The sequence below is a fragment of the Amblyomma americanum genome, chromosome 8 (genome assembly GCF_052857255.1).
Source record: "Amblyomma americanum isolate KBUSLIRL-KWMA chromosome 8, ASM5285725v1, whole genome shotgun sequence".
NCBI lineage: Eukaryota > Metazoa > Arthropoda > Arachnida > Ixodida > Ixodidae > Amblyomma > Amblyomma americanum.
This window is the reverse complement of record NC_135504.1, coordinates 75,242,581-75,261,060: the sequence shown is the minus strand read 5'-3', so window position 1 is coordinate 75,261,060 and position 18,480 is coordinate 75,242,581. Positions and strand designations below refer to the sequence as shown.

General features: G+C 46.6%; 1 protein-coding gene across 2 annotated transcripts in view; it reads right to left on the bottom strand.

The window, feature by feature from the left end:
- LOC144101940 (RNA polymerase II subunit A C-terminal domain phosphatase-like) overlaps positions 1–18,480 on the bottom strand; it is a 72,721-nt gene that overhangs the window by 42,212 nt on the left and 12,029 nt on the right. For both annotated transcript variants that reach the window (XM_077635178.1, XM_077635179.1), the window contains exons 4-6: positions 17,924–18,049; positions 10,775–11,019; positions 2,786–2,957 (exon numbers count right to left, since the gene is read on the bottom strand). In XM_077635178.1, coding sequence (XP_077491304.1) covers positions 2,786–2,957; positions 10,775–11,019; positions 17,924–18,049 — 543 coding nt within the window. The remainder of the gene's footprint in view (positions 1–2,785; positions 2,958–10,774; positions 11,020–17,923; positions 18,050–18,480) is intronic.

Sequence of the window (18,480 nt, the reverse complement as noted above, 5' to 3'; positions counted from 1 at the left end):
ACGCACGGCTAGATGCGGGTGCTCGGGTGCGTGGTGATGCACTGTTCACCATCATCCCCTTGTGGGGATGTCCCTGTGGATGCTCGGGAACCCGCGGTGTCGCCACTCACCGACGCCTGCAAGCTGCAGACGAGCCCCTGCGGGGCCGACGAAAGTTTGTCATGAAGAATCTGTGCACATGTGGACCGAGTTAAAGATACGCAGCTTAAGCATCTGCATTTTGTGTTTCGTTGATTTCAGTGCTGCGCCCACCTTGAACCAGCGAGTTACAGCGCAAAACCAGGCAAAAGGCACCTGCCGCTGGAGATGCAGGCGTGGAGCCAGCGGTAGGGTCGTCGCCCCTCTAGTAGTGGCGGGTGGCGTGACTCCTGGAGAAAAACTGACATTGCTTCCGCGGCGAATGTGAAGGCCATAGAAAGAGCACGTGCGCCCCCCTCGAGACCGGCCGTGGCCTGGCTTACAAATGAACAAGAGCATCGGAGTGCAACCAACAATCTGGTCACAAACACGCAAAACACACCAGAAAGAACACATTGCAGCTGCTTCTATCCTCTCCTCATCATTACTTTTATATTACTTTTATTAAACGTTTACATTCGGCTACAACAGCTGCAATGAATTGCATACTGCTGCTTACGCAAAAGTGCTTAAGAACACTTGGCAAGAAAAGGCCTATCCGAGCATTTCTTTTCTGCAGCAACATGCATGGCATAACCACATGCCCTGGACTGTGTGAATGAAAAGCCAATGTGCCACAGTTAGCAAGGTTTTCTTGATAGGCTAAAAGATACTCCTCATTCTATTCTGACAAACTGCTTGGCCCTCTGCGATTCTCTGTGAACCAGAATTGGATCATGTTAATGCACAAATAAATAAAATATCAAAATACTGCAGCAACATTTAAATATTTATACTTCCCATAAACTGAAACTGAGTGAAAAAAATTTTACTAATGATGAAGGTACGCAGGACCCATTAACATCATCTGGTAGGCACCTAAACTAATCTGTCCATAGATATATTGTCAATTATAAGTGGACAGTTTTTTTAAATATGACCTTCTAAGGTTGGGGGATCAACTTATAATCAGAGTCAACCTACACACTGAGTCGTAAGGTCGACCTATATGCGGAATCAAAAGTATGTATTTACTCGGGCAATAACCCCCACCTCTCCCTCGCCCTTTTTCATGTCAAGTAAAACTTTTTTAAGCATTAGCTTTCATTAGTGCGTACCTCAGTTTCGCGCCATTGGCAGCACAGACCTTGGCAGTGTGCCAAGATGCTGCACGCCGATAACATCAGTGTGTGTTTATCTTCTGACGACAGCTCCTGCAGCGGTGGCACACTCGGAAAACTTGGCGGAGCGCCAAGATACTGTACACCGTTAACAAGAGCGCCGGCTACCAACCGGCACGGTCAGACGGCATTTTCCACATGTGGCACCTCGATACTGCTTCCGATGATCAGCAGCAGCAGTGGCTTACAACATGGCGATGATAGTGGCCATGTCCTCCTCACAAGTGACGATGACTCGCAAGAGGTGCCTCATGGAGAAATAAATGTTTCTTTTGCAAGGCCCAGTCTTCTGAAAACCTTACTGGTGAGCTAGAACCACAGAGTGAGGCAGTGTCGACCTATATCCAGTTTTTCTTGTCCAGAGGGGGTCGCAAGTTGGAAGTTCAACTCATAATTGGAGTCGACTTATAATCAGCACGGCATTTTGCCTTTGTGTATGTGTGTTTCTGTTATGGTCTCGAACAAGACTGCAGTATGTATTAATAAATAAATAAACTAACTAACTCATCATCATCATCAGCCTTACTACACCCACTGCAGGGCAAAGGCCTCTCCCATGTCTCTCCAATTAACCCTATCCTTTGCCAGCTGCATCCACCCTTTTCCTGCAAACTTCTTAATCTCATCCGCCCACCTAACCTTCTGCCGCCCCCTGCTACGCTTACTTTCTCTTGGAATCCACTCCGTTACCCTTAAGGACCAGCGGTTATCTTGCCTTCGCATTACATGCCCTGCCCAAGCCCATTTCTTTCTCTTGATTTCGACTAGGATGTCATTAACCCGTGTTTGTTCCCTCACCCACTCTGCCCGCTTCCGATCTCTTAACGTTACACCTATCATTTTTCTTTCCATGGCTCGCTGCGTTGTCCTTAACTTAAGCTGAACCCTTTTCGTTAGCCTCCACGTTTCTGCCCCGTAAGTGAGTACCGGTAAGATTATCCTGTTGTAGACTTTCCTCTTGAGGGAGGGAAATTGGTAAACTGCCACTCATGATCTGCGAGAATTTGCCATATGCGCTCCACCCCATTCTTATCATTCTAGTTATCTCCCTCTCATGATCCGGATCAGCTGTCACTACCTGCCCTAAGTAGACGTATTCCGTCACAATTTCTAGGCTCTCTCTGCCAATTGTGAACTGTTGTTCCCTTGCTAGGCTGTTGAACATTACCTTGGTTTTCTGCATGTTAATTTTTAGACCCATCGATCTGCTCTGCCTGTCATTGATCATGATTTGCAGTTCACCTCCTGAGTGACTCAGCAAGGCAATGTCATCAGCAAATCGCAGATTATTTAGGTATTCTCCATTTATTCTTATTCCCAACTGTTCCCAATTCAGGCCTCGAAATACCTCCTGTAAACATGCGGTGAACAGCATTGGCGAGATCGTGTCTAACTAACTACAACACAGCTAAAGCCTCAGAGACACCTGCCCTGCTTTGGCAACAAAGCGGAGACAAGCACAGAAGGGCCAGACCTGATGTCCTTACCGGCAAAGGAAAGAAGGAGGACTCTGGGCGAGGGCAGAGCGGTGCATTTATGTCACCCGTTTTGTTGAAGAAGACATATGGCTTCACTGGCACCAAGTTTGGCGCGTAGTTCCAGACGTCCTCCCGGTCGTCAATGATGCACACCATGGAGTCTCCACAGGGGAACAGCGCCCTGGAACAGGGAATGCGCAGCAACGCAAGCAGCGTGAAATGACAATCTTCAATGAGGTTCATTCAGCAACAGCCAATGACCGACAAGGACGACGCCCTACCAAGCACTTGGATCATTCCACTAGCAAAACTCCCTTTGGATCTCAGGTGCTGAAACAAACAGACGAAGCAGAAGAAAGAAGCAGACAACCCAGCATATGCTGCTGTGGTCAATGTTTATAGATATACACTTCAATTTCAAAACTCTTGCTCCTAGGGAGTGTGAGGGTGCCGCAGTCGACACCTGGAAGTCGTGGCCGCCTCGTGGTGCAGGCGACAGTGAGCGTCTCGTTGGATATGGTGGTAGAATGTTTTGCTGTGTGTCTGTTTTTTTTTCTTTCTCGACATGCCAGTCCATTCATGGCTTTCAGTAACGGCTAGCCATTCTCCTTCACCGTTTCATATCCATCATAGAGAAGTTTGAAAGGTGTCATGAACAGCACTACAGCTCATGTCAGCCGCTCCTTGTCAGGAAGTGTTACTGTAGCGACATCTACATTACGGTAGCATTTCGAGCTTTCAGCGTGGCCATGCGGCCACGGTCCTGTGGCTGGTCACATGGTGCGGAGCAGCTGGTGGCAGCACGGCACTGTGGCTGCTCACGTGGCTGGTCACGTGACCAGCCATGTGGTTGATCACGTGGTGCGGAGCAGCTGCTGCTGCTGCTGCCAGCGATGTCGCGCGGCGGTGAAACCGAGCTGCAACAGCTGTGTGCATGCGCAGCGTCAAGTGGAACGAAGATGAAGAAGGAACGCCCAGCAAAACGGAGCGGCGAAAGACTGACTTTGCAATTCAACTTAGCAAGTTCCACTCGGCCAGCTGTAGCTAATGCGTCACTCCAGGTTTAGCCAGAGCTGAACCACCGCCAATTTTTTCTCATCGAACTTCTGAGCGTTTAAGCGGTGCGGCACTGCTTTATCCACTCTGATTATCTGATATTCAACAAATATGACTGTCTGCTTCATACGCGGTTGCATTAGCGGCTGAGGATATGTAAGAATGGCTGCTATTTGCTCACTATGTGACCCTCCATTCCTCAAGAACTGAAAAACAGGACAACCTCTGCATTGTGAAGCTGCTCAAAAATAAAAAATATATGTGATTAAGTTTCAAACAATCACTTAGCCTAAAAGCGTAGGCATGAACTGTGACGTTGTGGAAATACACAACGGCGCATTCGCACTGAAGAAAAGCCGTTCTGACAAGATCTCCGATCAGTCCTCCCTAGCCACCTCTCGTTTTCCGTTAAAAAGCATCTATTGGCGGAGAGGGTGGACGGAGTTTAGCAGCACGCAGCCAGTATCTTTTAAATCAGGTTAACAGAGTTGAGTCACAAAATTATTTGGAGTGCACTTATATTGCGGCTATTACTGAAAATGGTGCTTCCCAACCTTCACCTTTTTCAGAATTGGAAGATCTCGTAAGGTCAAAGTACTTTAACATTGCTTTGAGAACCGCAGCGTGATCTTCTGGAAGTGCATTTTCTTATGAAATGGAAAGAAGAGGCCATTTAGCTTCAAGAGAAGCAAGCATCAGTTTACGATCGGCTGCTTGGAACACTACATGAGCCCAATTGGTTCATTTTTACTGGGTAACACACATGCATTTCTTTTTTTTGCAACATTAAAATGGCAAAAAAAAAAAATCTGTGCAGAGAGAGTGTCTATAGTGGTGTTAGGGGTCACCCGGGCCCAGAGCGAGGCTGGAGCAGCCTAACACCACCTGGAGAATAAAAAGAGCGCTCGTAGCAGTTTACCTCTAAATAGGTGAACAGTATAAATTGGTATTAAATTCAAGTCCTTCCTTTCAATTTTAACAGCCTTAATATCGTACTTTTAGTACTGTCAACAGTTTGCACGGTGTCACTTATTTTTGCTGACTGCATTTCCTGACACGAGGTGCGATCCCTCATTAGAACTTTTCGCATTCGAACGATGCTACCTGGCCCGGTGCTGCAGTGATGAGTATATCGTGGAGCACTACGCTGAGGAATGTTGCATCATGAGCAGCAACGCAAAACCAGAAGAACGGGGTGCTGAGCGCACTTGAATGTTGCCGGGACACGTGTGCAAGGGGCTGCAGTGGCCTGACATGACAGGTGACGAGCAAGTGTCTTTCAAATTATACCGCAACACGCCTAAATTAGCACCACATGCACACTAGTTCATGGGCACTCTTGTCACAGATGTCAGCACGGTGAACGCCGCATGCAGACGCATGTCTTTGCTGTGTGCTAGCAAGAGCGGGTGCGCAACGTATGCACTGCTACCAAAAAAAGAAATCAAGCCGACTAGACTCACTCTTATCGATGCGATAAAACAACCGTGCCTTATTAAAATAATGCCTAGTTGTTGAAGAGGGTCGCAAAACAAACATTCTACCAACGAACTCGGAACCCTCAGTGCAAGCGCAACGTTGGGTGGTAACAGAAAACGCTTGCTCCGATAGCTCAACCGTCGACTGCAGCGCCGGGGTGGCAGGAACCGTGGCAGGCCGGCTCCTCCCCATGAGCGCGCAGAGGAGCTTCGAAACTGAAGTATATGTATAAACGTTGGCTGTGGTGGACACAAGAAGAAAGAGGAGTCCTGAAGAACAGAGTGAAGGAAAGGGCCCAAAGAAATACAAAGAAATAAGTTGAGTTAAGGCAGAGACTTGGGCTTGGATTAATATGCACGTCTTTAAAAACAGACAACACAGCACAAACTGCGGGGACAGAAAGAACTAGACAACACAATTTACTGTGTCACAGTACATTGTGCGGTCTAAAACTTTATGGTCCTGTGGTTTGCACTGTTCTTTCCAATGCAGCAAGCTATGGAAAGGAAAATGACATGTGTAACGTTAAGAGACCAGAAGCAGGCAGAGTGGGTGAGGGAACAAACGCAGGTTAATGATATCCCAGTAGAAATCAAGAGGAAAAAATGAGCTTGGGCAGGGCATGATAACCGCTAGTCCTTCAGGGTAACGGACGAAGATTCCAAGAGAAGGCAAGCACAGCAGGGGGCGGCGGAATGTTAGATGGGCGGATGAGATTACGAAGTTTGCGTGCATAGGGTGGGTGCAGCTGGCAAAGGGCAGGGTTAATTGGAGAGACATGGGAGAGGCCTTTGCCCTGCAGTGGGTGTAGTATGGCTGATGATGATGATGATGATGATGATGAACATGCTCAAGCCCTAACCGACGATTTGACTGGGCCAAAACTCGCAGGCTAGCAGGCTGCCACGCCACTTGCAGCAATCAGATGAACAGTGCTGCTCAAAATTTGGGGGACACTTAAGCTCTGCCTTCAAAGGTTATGAAGTGACAGCGTTAATGGGCCCGTCAGCGGTTCCTCTTGCCCACAAAGGCACAGACACTGTTTCCTTTTTTCAGAATCACAATCAGTATGTGAAAGACCACCCAATATACATATACCGCCATGCCCCATTGCTATGGACTTAAATTATCGACAATTTTTCTGGGGACCAAACTTTTTCAATGCGTTTATGCCTCATTAATATAGAAACTCGTTGTCCGCACAATGTTCAGGATGAAAATGCACAGGGCCCATTGGGGCCCATGTATTTCTCTCAAATTAATATGGACAGCAATAAAAACGAAATCTTGACTGCTCCAACCAGATGTTTCCCTTCCTGTATTCTGATAGCAAGATGCCAGTGAAAACCACTGTGAAAGTGCAAATGCTTCAGTGACAGCCATTTCTTTTGTGATTTCATGTCTCAGAAACCCAAGGTGTCCAACGGATGTTCCCTACAGTTTGCTGTATTTCATGAACTGGATATCAAGAATGTGAAGCCACTTTCAATTACTGCCAAGCGACTAAGCACGGATATGTACCAGCAGTTCATGAGATGCGAAGAGTCATAAGAAGATAAGCCATCATTCCATGAGATGCCATCACGCATGCGATGCACCACTAGTGGCTTCAGACTGCACCGCAAAACTGAAAAGACAACTGCGACCAGAGTAATGGACTTCGAACTCTCAAGGCTTCGTCTAAGTCCCACTTCACTGATATGCACAGAAGCAGAGCCTAATTACAAAGTATTTTTATTTCCGATTTCTTTTTCATGACCCGTTACCATGGACAACTTGCTTTATGGACCGTTTTGCTCAGGAACCAATGTCTCCATATTAACGAGGCATGACTGTAATGCCCGACTGTAATCAAGCCATACAAACGTGCCTACGTGGCCCAGTGGTAGTGTGACTCGTGATCCAAGGGTCAGGGGTTCAATTCCAATTCTCAACTTATTACTCTGATTTTCCTTTCAGCAAAATTCATTTACTTTACATACCTACATTTCCTTATTACATTTGATTCATTTTACAGCCTTTTAATCACTAGTTTTCTAATGTTATAACCCATAAGTGCCGCAAATGCAGAAATTTGAACGAATTGAAATATTTTTTTATTAAAACGTTTATTTCACTTTAAAATTCAGAATCATCCTTTTACTGGTTGAAATTAATTTTTCTCAACACTGACTTTAGAGCCATCGTACAATACAGGATACTAGGCAAATCTGCTACCATTACGTGTCGTAGAGCTTCAAATGTTTGACATCAACTTTAAAATCCCGTTTGTCATCACGTGGCGTGGGTTTCTTATGAAAAATGCGCAAAAAATTGTTTTTCTTGCAGAACCACAATGCAGTCAATGGGGTCGAATCTGAAAAATGAAATACGGGTAAGACTGGTGGATCTTTCTGAATGCATGCAACGACACAACACAACCCTTGCACAGAAAAAGTTTAGAGCCTCATGAACCTATGCCAGCGGTGCAAATTTTTACACAATAAAGCTTTATTGTCACTGCACAAAAGAGGGGCATCCTACACGTAGGACACTGAGCATATATGGGTTAATAACTTTTCAAATTCGCCACTCCGCTTGGCATTGTCACCTTCTCGAGTTTAAAGCTCAAGCTGTCACCGCCGCATTTTCTGCACAACGGAAGCTTTACGCTGTTGTGTACAACACACACACAGAACAGAAATAAAAGCTGCAGGGAACCACCAGTAGGTGGCAGTTCAGTTCACAGGCGGCGCCAGTGTCTGCTAACCTCTGTGAGGCGGCTACAGGAAACAGCCAGGCTTAGAAGCACAGTTTTGCAACTATTACGACCAGAGCTATGGAACAGACAACAAGCATTGCACAAGATGCTCGCTACTGCCTGCAAGGTGACCGAAAGCACTGCGCAGTAATGCCAACTGGCTCTTTTTAACGAGAGTACCAGTACCCCCAAGTTGGTAAAAATTGTCCGGCGTCAGCATTGGCGACCGCCTGAAGCCTCACAGCCAAAGTGGCCAGAGCAACCGGCAAATTAGGTGGGCCACCCTGTTCATGTGACCTTGCGGAGCCATCACAACCTGCCCACTGTATTGTGAGCAAACTGACCATCATGGCAGGTGGCACTTAAATTAATGATTGGTCGCGAGAGGTTGCTTGGGAAGAACAGTCTGGATTGCACAAGCCCCACCGGTGGCAGCACCTGTCATCGCAGGGCAGTGGCGGACCGCTTAACCACTGCACCATTGCGCCAGGAAAAGGTATGAGAACTCACAGGAATCTATGAGTGTAAAGTACAGAACCACCAATTCCGCATATATGGGCATTAACCCATTGATGCTACCACGTCATACCTTTGAGGCAGAGCTTAAGTGTCTCCTGCAGTTTTTTTTTTTGTTTGCAGAGTTAGAGGGAGGGTATTAGTCCTGCCCTTTCCAGAGCTTTGACCGAAGTGTTTCATGAGGAAAAAGCAAAGCCCTGTTTCTAGCCATGCTTTGGAAACACGGAGGAAAAGTCGATGCAGTTTTCGTTCAGTAAAAATAAATTCTACGGCTCTTTGCAGCCAGAAGGTTGCTTGTCAGGCAGCAAGAATTGCTGAGAAAATTAGCCTTAAAAATTTCCTGCCACTCCTTCAAACTCCTGACGACAAGACCACAAAGGACTCAGTGATCATGTAAATGAGTGTCCGTGCAGCCTGGCCTCAGGAATCCACGTCTAAAAATGCTGTCCTAACATCACTGCAGTATGAGTTGTAAAAACAGGTGGTGATGCAATCGGAGACTTGGACAAGCTGGTGCATCATATTTAGGAAGGAAAAACAGTGCTGAAACACAGACAAGAAAGAACACGACAGTAAAATGCACGATGGCGGCAACACCTGCACTTCGTTTTTTGGTCTTTTCCTGTTTATAACAGCGCTTTCAGCGAAAGTGGTCTCTTTGTGATTAGAATGCGGTACCCTGTTGATACAGGTCAACCTGTATTTGTCCTCAGTGTCCCTTTACATCCTGGGCACTCTCCCACCTATACTTCATCTCACAAGTTGTTTGCAGCACTGTGAATGGTACAGCTCTCTCGTCCAATCAGGACCAAGGATGACAACAAATACCGTATTTGCACGATTATAAGTCGACCTATATTTCAAAATTTAAAAATCCGAAGTGAGGGGGGGGGGGGGGGGGGGTCGACTTTAAATCGAAACCAAAGCATCGCACCATAAACAAAGTCGAGACAAACGAGATATCAGACATGCTACGGCATGGTTGCATTTTTGCTGCGCGGCTCCATCGCATCGCTCTTGGTGCTGGCTGGCCTTGAGCAGCTGCTAATGTGCAAAACCGGCATCCTCACCCCGCATGAAGCGGCCGATGGTGGCCGTCGATAAGCAGCAAGCCGGCACCAGACCACTCCTCACACGTGGCCGCAGATTGCGTCTGCTGATAAGCGGCGGTGGCCCGATAACACATTCGCGTTCTACTCTTAATAGGTGTCGTTTAAGTTTTTTTTTTTTTTTACTTTCAACCGCGCATTCGGCGCACAAGGGAGCATCGATAGTTGATGGAAGGGCCGCTGTTCCAATCGCGGCGGCACCGCCACTCAGAACCGCAGCGGCGCCAGGGAGTGTTAGTAGCCGACGGAAGAGCCGATGCCGCTCAAGCATAGTTTCTCTGTGGCTCTGACGCATTTGACTACTGCCGACCGCGTTTCACAAGTTTTTAATGTAGTGCTTCGTCATTCCTCGTTTGTGCTCCGGGTCCGATAAGCGACCGGCGCTCGTTCACAGCTACACTCAAGATGACTGTCACTCTTTACAACGAAGAAACAAACTGCGCACCGGGCCACAAGTTCGACATTCGTAACAGGTGATACAGGTGTGGCAGCTGCAGCGAGGCAAAATTTTCAGCTGTTCCACGCGATGTCGTGATGTGGCTGTTTACGAAGTGCGGGACTTCGCTTCACGACGATGTTAGAATGAGGAGCTGTGAAAGCGCAGCAGCGATCCCGACAGCAGCGCAAGTGTGGACGAGTAGTTCAGTGACTAATACATTTTCGTTTTGGAATCTGTGGCAGCCGATAGTGGCTGGAGATAAGCGGAGGCAGCAGGATAGTGCTATCGCGTTCTATTATTAAAGGCCAAGTGTAAACGACCTGAAAGGTTTTTTTTTTTTTTTTTCAGATATGCGATGTTGGGGGTTGACTTACATTGCTTCCCAGGAGTGCAGCCAACAGTCACGGGATAGGAGACACGGAGGAACACGTTTTGCAGCATATGCCGTTCTGATTGACTCAGATCACCAAAGCTTTCACAGCGCTGCAAACCACTTTTGAGAGAAAGTATAGATCAAGCGAACTGGAATGAAAAAGAAATATCAGTGACACGTGACGCAGCACATCAGTTCTATGGGGCCTCCAACAGAACTTTAACACGGTCACCACAAGGCAGCCATGAGCGCTCGACGAAGAAGGCACAGTTGAAAAACTTTGCACCTTAGGTTCCCTGTCTTGGAGGTGGGGTTGAAGCACTCGTCCCGTGAGAGAATGCGGTAGGAGAAGAAGCGGCCATCTGGATCAAGCAGGGCCGCGATGGCGTGTGCATAGGGGCGTGCCCCAAAGGTGCAGATGTGCAGCTCGTACAGCTGGGACACCTGCTCGAGGAAGTGCTGCGTGCGGGGTCGCACCCGCGTGTGGTACCAGGATGACTGGGGGCCATACAGCTGGAAGTGGTGAACGCCCTGCATGGCACCAGTGGGGAAAAACATTTGCTTTCTCCGTTTTTGTAGCTGGGTGTAGCTTTTGTAGCTTGCATCAGCCCTGCTCACCACTTTCTTTCTCTCCCAATGGTGTGCCTTCCCTCCTCCTCTCACTCCTTCATCTCCTCAGACTTTTAGTCACAGGGGACACCACCACCACTACAACAACTACACTGCAAGTTCGGGAAACATGACCATAATAGCTCTCACAGTTATACAAAAAACATTCACTTTGCACGCTCAACAAATCTGAACATAAAATGGGCACATAGTTGAACCCCGGGTGTAACAGACAATTGGAAACGAGAAACTTTTTGTATGCTTGGATTGCCGCTCTCCTCTAGAGACATGGTTTTCAAACTGCAACAAATGGCAAAAAATTCAGTTTTCTAAAAATCAATGTATCCACTCGTATGACTCTGCTTCTATGCTGTCTCAATGTTTCATCACTGAAATCTACCGGGAAGTACTACAAACGAATTGTTGTACCAACCGCAGTGACACCTGAACTCTGCTCTATGTGCAGAGGCAAACACAAAAAAAGTAAAGTTTTAAGGATGAGACTGCCCTGCGTTGGCAATGGTCTCCGGAGAGGCTGCCCCGACCAACCAGCAAATTTTGCATGGCATCTGCTCTTGCACTTGGCTGCCTACACCTCACGTTATGTTGTTTTGGGCTCAGACATCAGAGGCTCTGGTAACTTTGGTGACTGGCACCTCTTTGAACAGGAGTACAGAATGGTGCATTGTTAAAGCAGCCGCAAGAAAAAGCCGCCGACGACCAAGACTGGTAAGAAGAGCCCTCTGTGAGCTGCTACGAGTGAATTTATTGAGGAGGGCATCATTGACACATACTTCAGGCTCCGCTGACAGCGTTGTGCAAAAAGTGGTTTGATCAGACATGCAGCGGATGTCATGGAAGCGGAGCTGACCTCTTCAGGTGCCATTGCTACCACACAACTACAAGCAGCCAAGAAGTATGCCACGCGAAGAAAGCAGTCAACAAAAGCACACCAGGCAAATGATCAGATAGCCAAGCAATGCTAAAAACAGTTCCCAGGGCTACAAACCTGGTGCCCACTCGAAAAGTAAAACGGCAATGCCTTTGAATGCCTTAAAACTTTGAATGCCTTTTTCTCGAAACTGCTCTTCTCGGCAGTTCCTCACTTTGTGGAGCCGATTTCTTCACTACCACAGGCATTTGGGTGAGTTGGTGTTACACTGCAGATCATGTACGAGCGTACATTAGCGAGGACAAGGAGTGACGTAGGTAACCCCAGTGCTGATGTTGCCAATACAAGAGCGCTTGTACTGTCTAAGTCACTCCTCTCCCTTGCTTGTGCATGCTAGTACGTGGTTTCTTCAATACTGTTTGGTCTATTTTGACCCCATTTGCTTCATTGCAATCCCACTAAACGCAATGAAAGTCCTATTTTTTGGGGCTGCTGAATTGTAAACTACTGGCGTGATACTACTCTGACCTTCATTGTTTCACTGCACATTCCCTAAATGCAATGAAAATCTTATTTTTCGAGGCTGCTAAATTGTGAGCGACTGGTGTGATGCTATTTTGACCACCTTTGCTTTATTGCACTCCCACTAAATGCAATGAAAATCTTAATTTCTGAGGCTGCTGAATTGTGAATTACCGGTATGATATTTTGTTCACACTCCACACATGCCTACGGCAACTACATCACAAGAAATGACAAGCAAAAGTTTTGTGTTGGGCAAAATAAAACTTATAAGATTGCCACACGTGTAGCATACAACATGAAATTCAATGAACGCTGAGGCAGTCTTCTACCCCCTTTAGTCTAGTCTCCAAGCTTCCCACAAGGTGTGGAAGAGAAAAAAAAATATGTAAAAGAAAAAGTTCTTCAGATATTATGCTAAAATTTTGCACGCCTAAGTTTACAAGGCTAGAGGTATGGGCTACTTGGTTGTTCATCTCTTAAAACAGAGCAAAGGTCATATCGGTATGTTTTAGTGCGAGTGCCTGCGTGGCCCGCCCATGGTGAAGGAGCGCAAGCATCTGCAGTCTTCCTCTCTCATCCGCGCATGCGCACGTGCAGCGATGATAGATATTAAGATATGCTGTTACGTGGAGAACCAACTCTCTCCCCTTTGTTCTTTTTATAACTAGGCTTCGAGGTTATCGCCAGACCCGTCCTTCCGGGTTTTTTTTTCTCCTCCATGCACACACATGCCTTTTCGCTGTTGTGTTATAGTATGCAAGAATACTGGGAAGTGTGTCATCTGCGGCACGGAGAAATGGAGGCAAGGCGGTCACCAGAGCGTTGAAAAGCAAAGAGGGCGCTGGCAGCAAAAGGAGTGCTCCTGCAGCGCTCGCGGCGCGGAGAAAGCACGCATGGAGTCTGCTTCTGTATTCTGCGTCCTGAGTCGGTTTCTACCAAATAATTTTGTTTTCCAGTCATGCCATGGTGCAACGTATATTAAAGGAAACTGTGAAGACATGGCGGGTAAACCGAGACGGGACGTACTTGTAGTGCGGCGCTATATCGGTTGCAGCTCATAAAAAGAAGCAAGATTCTTGCTTCGTGCCACTGAGAACTGATCAACGTGAAGTGTGCCCACGGTAAGTCAAAAAAGGAGATTGAATATTTTGCTTGATATCACGAGGCAGTTTGCTGGTGACAAAGACCATCCTGCAGCACCTCAGTTATTCTAATATTATAAATTAACAAACTGCATCGCAAACATTAGTTTAAGGTTTAAATTAAGCATGATGACATCGCCGTCTTTTGAAAGTGATACTGTTCAAATCTGAGTTTGCCGATTTATCACCATTTTGTATTGCCTTTTTCAATCATAACTGCCAACTGGGAAATAAAGCTTCCAACGTCCCCGGTTTACTTCCTTTCTTCCAGTGCTCATTGCATACCTCTGTCAGCATGCAGAGTGTATGAGTTACGCACGCACATTTACGCACAAGCTACCCTGCCTACAAAACCCATGTAAAACGGCACGTTTGATGACCTAACTATAGGCGATCTTCATAACAGCGTTACACATAAACATGAGAGAAATCAAATTCCCCCAATACTAAGAAAATTGCATGCAATTTCATGGCAGCTTAACCTCATTCAACATTACTACGCTGCTCGCAAGTGTCCTTCCTGCGTACACTTTTTCCTTCACGACCAGCAGCCACACTTCTACAGAACTACGACCATTAAGCGCAAACTGCCACGGTCTGACGCATTAGGTAAAGCTTGTAGTACCTAAGCAGCAAAATCCAAATTAGCGTAACCATGCCAAATACTGCGGTGCGATGAGAAATTGCACACAAATTGTGGCAACGGGTGCCGCTCACCAAGCAGTCTGCTCCACACTCATAGCACTCCTCCTACAGGCAGCGCCCTCTCATGTCACCCTGAGCTTTCACTGCTGAAAACGACCCATTCTCCACCCAAGGACGACACATTTCCCAATTCTAGTACACTACAGTTGCATCTCCACAACTGAATTAGATTGGCAACAACTGCTACACCTGCAAAACTGCAGGTTGCCAACTTATCCCTTCCCTTACAGCGGGGTTCAGGTGTCCGCTGGTATGTGAGACAGACACTGTGCCATTTCCTTTCCCCAAAAACCAATATCATCAATATCATCAACGCAGCTCTTATTTCTTGCTAAATCTTGAGCAACAGAAAACTTTAGCGACTTGACGAGGCATTTTGGTATAGTGTGGTGCAATTTGAACAAATTTATCAACAACTGTATCAAAAAGGCACAATTTGTGCAGCTGTTGCAACCCTGAACAAATTTTTAAAAAAGGAAATCCCCCATGCTCCACGTTTCGGTGACTGCTGACTTCCTTCATGTATGTTATAATGAGCTCCTCTATTCCATTCCCTTGTCTGCTCATCGCCCACTAACAGTGCCACAGAAGCAGTGGCACAAGGGGTCATAGCTTTGTTGTAGCCTGCAGTGCAGCTGTTGGACTGATGCTTTATGTCTGTTGCCATAAAGGTTGTGGAAGCTGCAGCACCACTCAGATGCGGTCGCTTTTAGCCCTCACATAGCAATTTTTCAGGGTGCAGAAGCGCCTTATGTCAAAATGGTGGAAGACATATACAGCAACTGCACAGCTACCACAGCCCTCCATAAAGTCAGCAATAAAATTCTAATAAAGAAGGGCATCAGGCAAGGAGACACGATCTCGCCAATACTATTCACCGCCTGTTTACAGGAGGTATTCCGAGGTCTGAATTGGGAACAGTTGGGGATAAGGGTTAATGGAGAATACCTAAATAATCTGCGATTCGCTGATGACATTGCCTTGCTGAGTCAGTCAGGAGGTGAACTGCAAATCATGATCAATGAGTTAGACAGACAGAGCAGATTGATGGGTCTAAAAATCAACATGCAGAAAACCAAGGTAACGTTCAACAGCCTTGCAAGGGAACAGCAGTTCACAATTGGCAGCGATAGCCTGGAATTTGTAACGGAATACGTCTACTTAGGGCAGGTAGTGACAGCTGATGCGGATCATGAGAGGGAGCTAACTAGAAGGATAACAATGGGGAGGAGCGCATATGGCACGTTCTCTCAGATCATGAATGGCAGGTTACCAATATCCCTCAAGAGAAAAGTGTGCAACAGCTGTATCTTACCAGGTGTCGTATTCAGAGTTTGTGTCATAACAAAAAGCATAATAATCTGCCGCACCAGCCACACCTGATTGTCTGAAACACCGGGAGCGGATGTCGGTTAGGGTGCGACTGTGAGCAGTGGCCGCAGCGAAACATCCAGCGTCGCTATTGCTCTTTCCCGAAAAATGGAATGCGACCAATGCGACAGAAGAAAATTTCAGCCACAAGTTTAGTTTGACATCACATTCCACAGTAAGGGGGTAGTATCAAAGCTGCTTTATTTACCCAATGGACTTCAACAAATAAAAACAATACTACAGGTACTCTTTTCTGTATCATAAAGGCCGGAGGTGCACTTAAAAAAATATAATATTGTAGACATGGCTTTGCAGTGACAAAAGGCGGCAGCCACAGCCGTCGATCGCCGATGGGAAATAGAAGGTAGCTCGCTTGTTCGCACAACACGGCGTTTTACATTTATACTGAAGGTAAAAGAAAACGGGGAGGAAAATATGTAGCATGCGCTCACTCGCTGCACAATGTGCGCTCAGTGTTGTGCTGAACCAAGACGCCGTGACGACTTGCCGTCTGCAACATCGCTGAACCTAAGTTGGTGCTCTGATCAGACGGTTGTGCAGACATGTAATTTACGTTTTTCATTCCTTTTATGTAGACACTGCAAGAAACGCAAGATGTCGCTGTTAGATTTTTTTATTTTTCTGCTGCAAATAAAAGGGATGGGGCAAAAAAATCTTGCTCTGTTTCTCTTTGCAGACTTTTATAGCTTCACCATAGTATGAAGCGCACACTGACGCCTGAAAACTTGCAAGCTAACTCGCGAGCTCAATGCAGACCCACACCACCACAGCTATCGAGAACCGTAAGGGATGCCGAAAAACCACGTCTGGCATGTCAAACGCATCAGTGTAGTAGTGTGTCGCTGGCGACTGACCATCCGTGCACATGAGCGGTTTCACACTGCCAGACATTACACACGATCATGATGAAAGATGCTTTAACAGCTAATAGAGAGTTCTGGAACCGGAAAACCACATTTGCGCGCTGTAAACGCAAGCATTTTGTAGGACATTATGGTTTATGTTATGTCACTCAATGTAAGCAGACGAGATAACTACAGTGATAAAGGCACCATCTGGTTTGAATGAAGAAAACAATTTCTATAACAATGTGGCCTCCGCAATCAGCTCGACAGTGCGCCATTGCAACGGCACACTGCCGTTCACATGCCGAAAAATAGTAACATCGATGAGTTCACTTCTAAGCGAGTGTCTCCTCTTCAGAGTGCGTCGCCATGTTGGCTGTCCTTGAGCATCTGCTGCTATGTGTTTGACATCATGATGTCGGTGTCTTCTACACTTTTTGCCACATCCAAACAACCACATTCGCTTCGGGCGTTTCGAGAAATCAGGTGTGGCTGCTGCAACAGATTATGATGCTTTTTTTATGACACAAACTTGGAATACGGCCCCAGTACTCACCTAAGGGGCAGAAATGTGGAGGCTAATGAAAGCGGTTAAGCTTAAGTGAAGGTCAACGCAGCGAGCTATGGAAAGAAAAATAATAGGTGTAACGTAAAGAGACTGTAAGCGGGCAAAGTGTGTGAGGGAACAATGGCAGGTTTACGACATCCTCGTCGAAATCAAGAGGAAGAAATGGGCTTGGACAGTGCATGTAATGCAATGGCAAGACAATTTCTAGTCATTAAGGCTAACGGAGTGAATTCCAAGAGAAGGCAAGCGTAGCAGGGGGCAGCAGAAGGTTACGTAGGCGGATGAGATTAAGAAGTTTGCAGGCATAGGGCAGGCGCAGCTGGCAAAGGACAGGGTTAATTGGAGAGACATGGGAGAGGCCTTTGCCCTGCAGTGGGTGTAGTCAGGCTGATGATGATGATGATGATGAAGGTGACCCATTTTTCGTGCAACACCACTGTCAGGTGGGGAACCCACCCTACCTGGCGTTCGGTCTCCTGCTGCCAGTGCATGCTAGCAGTGCCATGTGAGAAAGCCAGTTTCACTGGCATCTGGCGCTCTCTCTCACAGCCTCTGGAATTGGCATGAAAAGTTGGTACAGGTGCCTGCCTGCTTTTTAGTAAGCGCTAAGTTGCGGTCTTTCACTGACTAAATGGCACTGCTCTTGCATGAATTTCTGAGGAAATTTTAGGTTACCGATTCTGGATGTGCTGAACCAACTGACAACTCTTGCTGTAACAGAGTTCAACTGTACCCCCAGTTATGTGGAGATCAGTACCTTCATGTCTGCTGGCACGTCGTCGCTCGTAGTATGGATGAGTGTCTGGTCCAGATCGACAAGAAGCACCAGTTTGCGCAACTTTCGCAGCCGCTCTTCATCAGCTTTGCCAAGTTGGTGTGCTTGCTGCAAGAAATGTACATTCTTAAAAACTTAAGACTCTTCTTAACCACATTCCTAAAGAAGAAAATCCAATAGCCTTTGGGCTGCCTGCTATGACGTCTACAATGAGTACTCAGTTCTTGCGATTTTCTCACCGAAACTCCAATTGGAACCAGTTCCTTTGCCCTTATATGTTATGCATGAGTCATGACCTTCCAGAATGTTCCAGTGCCCTCCATTGGATTATACATGGGTTTATACTAATCAGACTAATAATGCAGCTTAAAGGGGCTGCAAAACACCGCTTGAACGGATGCCGGTTACGCTTCAGATGGATTCTTTATGTCACACAGATGCTGACTCAGAAAGAATTACGAAAATTGATGCATAGGAACGGGAGTTATTCAATGAAGAAATTTCAAAATACAAGCAAACAAAATGCTGCCCTCAACTCG